Source organism: Silurus aristotelis, assembly GCF_946808225.1.
Source record: "Silurus aristotelis genome assembly, chromosome: 22".
NCBI lineage: Eukaryota > Metazoa > Chordata > Actinopteri > Siluriformes > Siluridae > Silurus > Silurus aristotelis.
In genome coordinates, this window is record NC_139595.1 from 80,001 (window position 1) to 90,000 (window position 10,000).

General features: G+C 36.9%; 1 protein-coding gene across 9 annotated transcripts in view; it reads left to right on the top strand.

The window, feature by feature from the left end:
- Positions 1 to 10,000, top strand: part of LOC310717229 (rho guanine nucleotide exchange factor 28) — a 32,562-nt gene that overhangs the window by 43 nt on the left and 22,519 nt on the right. For 4 of the 9 annotated variants that reach the window (XR_014530768.1, XR_014530769.1, XM_083524959.1 and 1 more), the window contains exons 1-5: positions 1 to 74; positions 334 to 2,606; positions 2,765 to 2,798; positions 4,884 to 4,962; positions 8,388 to 8,424. The exon at positions 1 to 74 is cut by the window's left edge. Coding sequence is in view for 7 of the 9 variants with exons in the window: in XM_083524959.1 (XP_083381085.1) it covers positions 4,912 to 4,962; positions 8,388 to 8,424 (88 nt within the window). In the remaining 2 variants the exon portion in view is untranslated. Of the gene's footprint in view, positions 75 to 333; positions 2,607 to 2,764; positions 2,799 to 2,856; positions 4,963 to 8,387; positions 8,425 to 10,000 lie in introns of those variants that run through there. The other 5 variants (XM_083524956.1, XM_083524957.1, XM_083524955.1 and 2 more) reach the window with 5 other exon arrangements.

Consider the following 10,000-nt stretch of genomic DNA (forward strand, 5'->3'; position numbering starts at 1 on the left):
TACCTCTTATCATCAGGATCGTATCAGCTGCAGTGACCCTGAAGATGAAGAACTTTTACTGTCTATTAGCTCAAGTAATCATTTTTCCATATTAATATCTCAGCCAAATGTGTTTACTATGGTAATCTAATAACCATAAGCTTCTGTTGCTTGTTAGCTACATGATTCTTATAGCTTAGGTGCAAACCTGAAGAAGGAAATATTACACAGTGAAACTATGAAGAGATGAACTGAAAGCAGGGAGTAGAGTTTAGAAGGCAGAGAGTGAAAAGCAACAGGATGTTATAAACATAAAAGATTAGAAACTAATCTTTTTTTTTTTTTTTTTGACAGGTGGATCAGACATTGAGGTAAACACCGCAGCTGGGGTTAAAAAACACTCTCAAAAGGTTACATTTATTGTACTATAATAATAATTTCTTAACAACAATTATAAATATATTTATACTTACTCTAAAGAATTTCAATATTACACATCTGAGTTGCATGACTTTATTCTACCCAGCTCGAGAACTATCTATCTATCTATCTATCTATCTATCTATCTATCTATCTATCTATCTATCTATCTATCTATCTATCTATCTATCTATCTATTACTCACACTCTCATAAATAAATATCAATAAAATACAAAAGTTTATTAGTTTTGCACAGCTGATCAATATTTCAGTGAAAGTATCACACTGCAGTCTATTGTTATACAGTATGATGGTCCCTGAATTATGATGGTTTGACTTATGATTTTTCAATCTTATGATGACGAAAGCAATATGACAAAATTGTAAAATATTTTTTACGTTTTAAGCATGCATTGAGTATGCTCCACTCACAAACCGGAACTCTTCTACGTGCCTGCTGCCACAAACATATATATATTGTAAAGTTAATACATTACGGTAGTGTAAATTGTATAAACAGTATATTACCCCATACTAATCACCTCTCATTAATTCAATTCAGTGCATGTTTATTTGTGTTGCGTTTTTAATAATGAACATGGTCTCAGAGCAGCTTTACACAGATAATGTGGAGATAAAAATGAAGATGTTCTTTATAAGTGTAAGTTTGTCTCTGATGAACAAGTCGGTGGAGACTGTGGTGAAGGAAAAACTCCCTGAGATGCAGAATGAAGAAACCTTGAGAGGAACCAGACTCAAGAGGGAACCTCATCCTCATCTGGGTGCCACCAAATGTCCATTTATTACAGATAAACGATGTTGAGGTGCAGTGATGGAGATCAGAGCAAACTGTAGTCCTGAGTCAGTGTAGCAGACTGTTGATATTAACTACAGTCCAAATCCTCAAAGCTCCTGTTCTTACTTCGGAATTTCATGGAACCACCCAAGACATTGATGAGAAACATCACCAGCTGCACAGAGTCGCCTCCAAATGAAGAGGACACCACTCAGAGGTGGGAAGATCCATGGAGGAAAGGGGGGGCCGGACCAGTGGTCACTGGAACCTCAGAAGCATGTTTAACTCGACAGAGAGAGAGAGAAAGAGAGAGAGAGAGAGAGAGAGAGAGAGAGAGAGAGAGAGAGAGAGAGAGAGAAGAGGGGTGACATGAAGAGAAGGATATGGATTATTAAGTCTCCTAATTGTTGTATGTTAATCTCACTGTGCAATTGGGACTCTGGTAAGATTCACTCTGGCAGCAGAACTTAAAGAGAGAATCAGAAGGAAACACAGATATGAGGATCTCTGGGATAAGAGAAGACACACCACACCACCACACTATCCCAGTTCATCAAACACTCGATATCCATGATCCATCCAGATCTGCTCCTTTACCTAAGAAAAATCTACTGATAAAAGACTTGACTAAATAAATGTGTTCAGCCTCGACTTGAACACTGAGACTGTGTCTGAGTCCCGAACACTGATTGGAAGGTTGTTCCATAACTGTGGGGTTTATAAGTGAAACATCTGCCCCCTGCTGGAGTCTTCATTATTTGAGGTACCAACAAATAGCCTGTACCTTTTGATCTAAGTAGGCGTGGAGGATCATCCTGGTACAGAAGTTCACTCAGATACTGCGGCGTGAGAGCGTTAAGTGCTTTATACCTCAGTAGTAGTATTTTATAATCAGTGTGAGATGGAATTGGGAGCAGTGTAGATGATTAAAACAGGGGTGATGTGATCATATGTTCTAGATCTAGTGAGGACTCTTGCTGCTGCATTCTGAACTAACTGAAGCTTATTTCTGCACTTACTCCAACACCCAGACAGTAAAGCGTTACAGTAGTCTAATCTAGATGTTACAAAAACATCTACTAGTTTTTCTGCATCCTGTAATGACATTAAGAATCCTGGGTGGGCTAGGCCATGTCTTTTTACTTACCATATTTTCAAGTTAGGATGGGGTCATCAGTGCACATCTCCGCCGAAACTCGAGGGAATACAGTACGTGTAAATTATATTAGTTTATTTAGCCAGTAGTTTATGTGTATAATGTATAGAAATTAGTACTGGCTAATAAACAAATATATTTATATCAATGCTGAGTGCAATACATTAAAAATATATTATTTAATCTAATGTTTTGTTGACAGCAAGACAACACTGAGTCTGAGAGCAGAACATCTAACCTACTGACCTGCACAGGTGTGTGTGTGTGTGTGTGTGTGTGTGTGTGTGTGTGTGTGTGTGTGTGTGTGTGTGTGTGTGTGTGTGTGTGTGTGTGTGTGTGTCCGTGCGTGCGTTTGTGCTAGTGTGTGTGTTTATATTTTAAGAGAAAAGTTACTTTTTTTTCTAACTTTCAGAGTATCTTGAAGAAACAGCTCTCATCAGTGAGAGGTACAATCAACAACACACACACATTTACACAGATGTTATGAGGAAGAAACCTTGATCTTTCTAAAATTGTAAATGCCACAAAAGTTCAACAGTCTTGGGTTAGGGTTAGTCAGTTGTGGTTATAAAACTAGGAGCTACTGAGCAACTCATAAAATAGCTCAACATTTGCGATTATCATAGATCCAACACCAGCTTCTCCATGCCAGAGCCTTTAAACACTGAAAGAGTTCCAGTGTCGAAACTCCACATGAAGTTGAAGTTAACTCACCCAAACCATAACCCTATCCGTTCACCCTAACTCTCTTCCTGTTAACTCACCCATAACCATAACCCTATGTTATGACATAATATTTCAAATTTTAGCAATATTTCTAAGGTGAAAGAAGGCAATCCTGGCAATAACACTAACCCTCTCCTTATAAACTCACTCCAAGCATAACCCTATTCACCAACACTAACCCTCTCCTCATTTACTCACTCCAACCATATCCCCAGTGGTGGGCCGTCAATGCCAGTAAATCCTTCTCTGCTGGTCTAAACACTATCAGAAGCACTGACCTACATTTACAACCTAAATTCTAATATTTGTTTCACGAAATTGTATACATTTTTTCCCAACAGTTTATTCTCTTCATTTCGTAGTGTTTCTCTCGGCTGCACTGCTTCAGTATGTGTATGTGGATGTTAGATTTTTTTGTCCAACCAGATTTCAGACTCTATGTGCTGCCATGTCAATCTAATCTGCCCAGAGCCTTCAGAATCAGTACTGCTGGCATTTTACCGTAGTCTCCTTAATGAATAGCTCTGTTTCTTTAAACAATCATATTTCAGATTCTCCTCACAGGGCAGCTCGCTGGCACAGAATTGCTTCAGCATCATTCCATCCTCTGATTGGTTGGTTAGAGGGAAACTGTTACAGCCGAGTTCGACTGGTAAAACACGTGTGTAGCTCTGCACACGTTCATACATCTGAGTTAGGCTTTTTTATGCCTACGGAGGAAGAGAAATTTATTTGGTCTCAGACACTTAAAAATCCATTTAGAAGAAAAGCTAGACATGGTGAGGAGGTCACCAACCCTGAAGCTCGCTAGCGTGTCTCAGCCCAGGAAAGGGTTTGATCTCCACTTCCAGACCAGTGAATACGAGCGGTACCACTGGATTACAGCCTCTGGGGGGCGCTGCACATTATGAGTCTGCATCTCTGGTGAGTAGGTTGTATTTTATTTACATGTTAAAGTTTTTGTCATGTAATTAGACAAATATTGGTTCTGAACTGCTCCAGATGTTGTAGGTGCACAGTTGGTGGTTGTAGTGTAGATGTTTGGAGTCTTAACTGGGTTTGTTGCTTTAGTAAAATGGTATTTACGCCCATATGTGAAATGTCTCTCTCTGTAATTGCGTTTTTGTATTGTATTGATGGTTTCTATAATCATGTCGTGATAGTGGTGGATTAAGAGGTGGATTAGGTCGGGTACATCACCACTGAAGGCCCAGGTACCAAATACATGGCCCACCACTGCATAACCCTATTCACTAACGCCAACACGCTCCGTATACACATATTCCAACCATAACCCTATTTACTCAACTTAAACCACTTCACAATGTACACTCATAAACCATAAACCTTCTGTCACCTACTCTACTGCCCAACTTCCTGCATTATCAAAAAAAAAAAATTCTGTGCACAACCACAAATCTGAACTGCTGTTGTACCAGATACCAGAGCTTGATACACACATTTTTTTTAGCTTTTGGATATTACAAATGCTTTTTGAAGGCCCCTGAATCATTTATGGATATATTCATGAGTCTAATGGGCAACCCCTTTGGTGCAGCTTTAGATAGAGGAGCAGAAACTGGAGGAGGCATGAGTTGAAACAGCATTTGTAGCATCCAGCAGTACTCCTCTTGCACTTTAGTGATTACTGAAAAACTTTAATAATACTTAATTATTATTTAGCATTATAAGTATAATAGTAATATTGTACCAATATTAATATTATTTTAGTATTAAATTTTTTCCATCCCTGCATATAAACACATACACAGACACACTGAAGCCAAATTATGTGTGCGTTTTAGTAAGTTGAGTGTTAATAAAGCAGCAGCCATGGAGGAGAATGGTGAATGGACATCAACTCAAACGAAGGACATACAAAAGGTATACAACGCTTCATTACATTAAACAACACTTCATCACATTAAACTATATTACATTACTTTAACTACACTATAATTCTCTACACTACAGTATACTATGCTACACTACACTATACTACACTACACTATTATACTTTACACTATACTACACTATAATACTTTACACCATACTACACTACAGTTTAATACACTACACTATACTTCATTACACTATACTACACTACACTAAAATACACTATACTACACTATAATACACTACACTATGCTACAATACACTATAATACTTTACACTATACTACACTATAATACTTTACACCATGCTACACTACACTTTAATACACTACACTATACTTCATTACACTATACTTCACTACACTATAATACACTAAACTATGCTGCAATACACTATAATACTTTACACTATACTACAATACACTATAATACTTTACACTATACTACACTATAATACTTTACACCATGCTACACTACACTTTAATACACTACACTATACTTCATTACACTATACTTCACTACACTATAATACACTAAACTATGCTACAATACACTATAATACTTTACACTATACTACAATACACTATAATACTTTACACTACACTATACTTCATTAGACTATACTACTACACTATAATACTTTACAGTATACTACACTACACTATACTATAATACACTACACTATACTTCATTAGACTATACTACTACACTATAATACTTTACACTATACTACAATACACTATAATACTTTACACTATACTACAATACACTATAATACTTTACACTATACTACAATACACTATAATACTTTACACTACACTATACTTCATTAGACTATACTACTACACTATAATACTTTACACTATACTACAATACACTATAATACTTTACACTACACTATACTTCATTAGACTATACTACTACACTATAATACTTTACAGTATACTACACTACACTATACTATAATAAACTACACTATACTTCATTAGACTATACTACTACACTATAATACTTTACACTATACTACAATACACTATAATACTTTACACCATGCTACACTACACTTTAATACACTACACTATACTTCATTACACTATACTTCACTACACTATAATACACTAAACTATGCTACAATACACTATAATACTTTACACTATACTACAATACACTATAATACTTTACACTACACTATACTTCATTAGACTATACTACTACACTATAATACTTTACAGTATACTACACTACACTATCATACACTACACTATACTTTATTACACTATACTATAATATGTAATACTAAACTACACTATACTATAATACACTACACTATACTTCATTACACTATAATACTTTCTTTCGGCTTTTCCCGTTAGGGGTCACCACAGCGGATCCTCCGCACGTTTGATTTGGCACATGTTTTATGCTGGATGCCCTTCCTAACGCAACCCTCCCCAATTTATCCGGGCTTGGGACCGGCACTGAGAGTGGCTGGGGATGGTTCCCTGACCGGGAATCGAACCCGGGTCGCAGCGGTGAGAGCGCTGCATCTTAACCACTAGACCACCAGGGGGTACACTATACTACACTATCATACACTAAACTATACTTCATTACACTATACTAAACTACACTATAATACTTTATACTATACTACACTACACTATACTTCATTACACTTTACTACACTACACTATAATACTTTACACTATATAACACTATGATACACTACACTATGATACACTACACTATGATACTCTACACTATACTACACTAAACTATAACACACTACACTATAATGCTTTACACTATACTACACTACACTATACTACACTTTACTTCATTACACTATACTACACTACACGCTAATACACTACACCACTATACTACACTATAATACCGTACACTATACTACACTACAATATATTACAAACACTTCACTACACTATACCATACTACACTTCAGTATACTACACTATAATACCTTACACTATACTACACTACAATATTATACAATACACTTTACTTCATTACACTTTACTACACTACACTATACTACATTACACTATACTACACTATACTATAATACTTTACACTTCACTACACTATACCATACTACACTTCAGTATACTACACTATAATACCTTACACTATACTACACTACAATATTATACAATACACTTTACTTCATTACACTTTACTACACTACACTATACTACATTACACTATACTACACTATACTATAATACTTTACACTTCACTACACTATACCATACTACACTTCAGTATACTACACTATAATGCCTTACACTATACTACACTACAATATTATACAATACACTTTACTTCATTACACTTTACTACACTACACTATACTACATTACACTATACTACACTATACTATAATACTTTACACTTTACTACACTATACTACACTACACTATAATACACTATAATACATAATGCACTGCACTACCTTACATTATATTAAACTATAGTGTAATCGAGGTGTTGAGGGTGTTGGATTGATGGTGGTGTCAAGGGTGTTGAGGGTAATAGAGGTGTTGAGGATGTTGGGGTAGTTGAGGTTTTGAGGGTGTTTAGGGTAAAGGAGGTGTTGAGAGTAATAGAGATGTTGGGGGTGTTAGGGTGATGGAGGTGTTAAGAGTGTTTAGGGTAATGGAGATGTTGAGGGTGTTGGGGGTAATAAAGATTTTGAGGGTAATGGTGGAATTGAGGGTGTTGGGGTGATCTAGGAATTGAGGTTGTTAGAGTGATAGAGGTGTTAAGGGTAATGGAGATGTTGAGGGTAATAGAGGTGTTGAGGGTGCTAGGGTAATGGAGGTGGTGAGGGTGTTGAGGGTAATGGCAGAATTGAGGCTGTTGGGGTGATGGGGGTGTTGAGGTGTTGCAGGATATAGAGGAGTTGAGGGTGATGGTGTTGAGGGTAATAGAGGTGCTCAGGTGTTGGGGTATTGGAGGTGTTAAGGGTAATGAAGGTGTTGAGGGTGTTGAGGGTAATAGCAGAATTGAGGGTTTTGGGGTGATGGGGTGATGGGGTGTTGAGGTGTTGCGGGTAATAGAGGTGTTGAGGGTAATAGAGGAGTTGAGGGTGTTGAGGGTGATCGATGAGTTGAGTCTAATAGAGGTGCTTAGGTGTTGAGGGTAATAAAGGTGTTAAGGGTGTTGGGATGATTTAGGAGTTGAGGGTGTTGAGGGTAATAGAGAAGTTAAGGGCGTTGGAGTGATGGGGGTCTTGAGGGTGTTGATGTAGTAAGGGTGTTGAGGGTAATGGGGGTGTTATTTGTTTACTTTTATATTTTTATAATGTAAAATTATGCTAAAATAAGATGATATAATTTTGCATTCAAATACATTCACTGCATCACTTTGCATTGTTTATTTGTTTGTCCTCAGATCCCACTGAAGACACATACTCTCTCCATGCTCCTTTGTGAGTAAGCCAATAATTTTGTGACTCATCTGACGTACTTTATATTGACTGTTATATTGTTAAACTTATTAATAATAAAAAGTTAGGATACCTCCTTCAGTGTGTTTATCATTTTTTTATGTAGAAAAAAAACATTTAAAAAGAACATTTTTATGTAGAACCATAACAAAAAAATTCCCATAATTTACAGATGAGCTGAGGAGGGAACCTTCTTTGGTTTAATTGATATATTTTACAAATCCATGTTAAAAATACCAAAGTCCATTTCTGTGTTGTAATTTAAAATTTAAATGAATATGGAGTGCATTGGTTTACTCTTTTCCATGATCCTGAATTGCTGCAGGAGCATCTGCCTCTGCTAAATATAATATTAGTCCGGATCAGATCTGGATGTTCTGTCCTAGAATTTTCTTATTACAGCCAAAAAAATATCTTGTAGATGCCCATTGGTATCCATAAACGAGACACAGAGAGTTTCCGACGGGTGCTTCTTTCTTCATTTCGCTCGTGAAGAGCGCCATTAAGCTTTAGTTTGCGTAGTACTGTAAAACTACACAAAGAAACAACATAACAAATAAATCTGACTTGTATACAAAAAAAAATACTATATATAGAGTTCAGATTTACTGAGAAACAAATGAAATATAAATGATGAAGTGAATGAAGACAATATGAAACGATTAATTAACAAGCATAGCTCATTGATTAACATGTACATGCTAACAAGCTCATAGGACTTTGAATTACAGTGAGGAAAATAAGTATTAAACACCCTGCTATTTTGCAAGTTCTCCCACTTAGAAATCATGGAGGGGTCTGAAATTGTCATCGTAGGTGCATGTCCACTGTGAGAGACATAATCTAAAAAAAAAAATCCAGAAATCACAATATATGATTTTTAAACTATTTATTTGTATGATACAGTTGCAAATAAGTATTTGAACACCTGTCTATCAGCTAGAATTCTGACCCTCAAAGACCTGTTAGTCTGCCTTTAAAATGTCCACCTTCACTACATTTATTATCCTAAATTAGATGCACCTGTTTGAGGTCGTTAGCTGCATAAAGACACCTGTCCACCCCATACAATCAGTAAGAATCCAACTACTAACATGGCCAAGACCAAAGAGCTGTCCAAAGACACTAGAGACAAAATTGTACACCTCCACAAGGCTGGAAAGGGCTACGGGGAAACTGCCAAGCAGCTTGGTGAAAAAAGGTCCACTGTTGGAGCAATCATTAGAAAATGGAAGAAGCTAAACATGACTGTCAATCTCCCTCGGACTGGGGCTCCATGCAAGATCTCACCTCGTGGGGTCTCAATGATCCTAAGGAAGGTGAGAAATCAGCCCAGAACTACACAGGAGGAGCTGGTCAATGACCTGAAAAGAGCTGGGACCACCGTTTCCAAGGTTACTGTTGGTAATACACTAAGACGTCATGGTTTGAAATCATGAATGGCACGAAAGGTTCCCCTGCTTAAACCAGCACATGTCCAGGTACGTCTTAAGTTTGCCAATGACCATTTGGATGATCCAGAGGAGTCATGGGAGAAAGTCATGTGGTCAGATAAGAC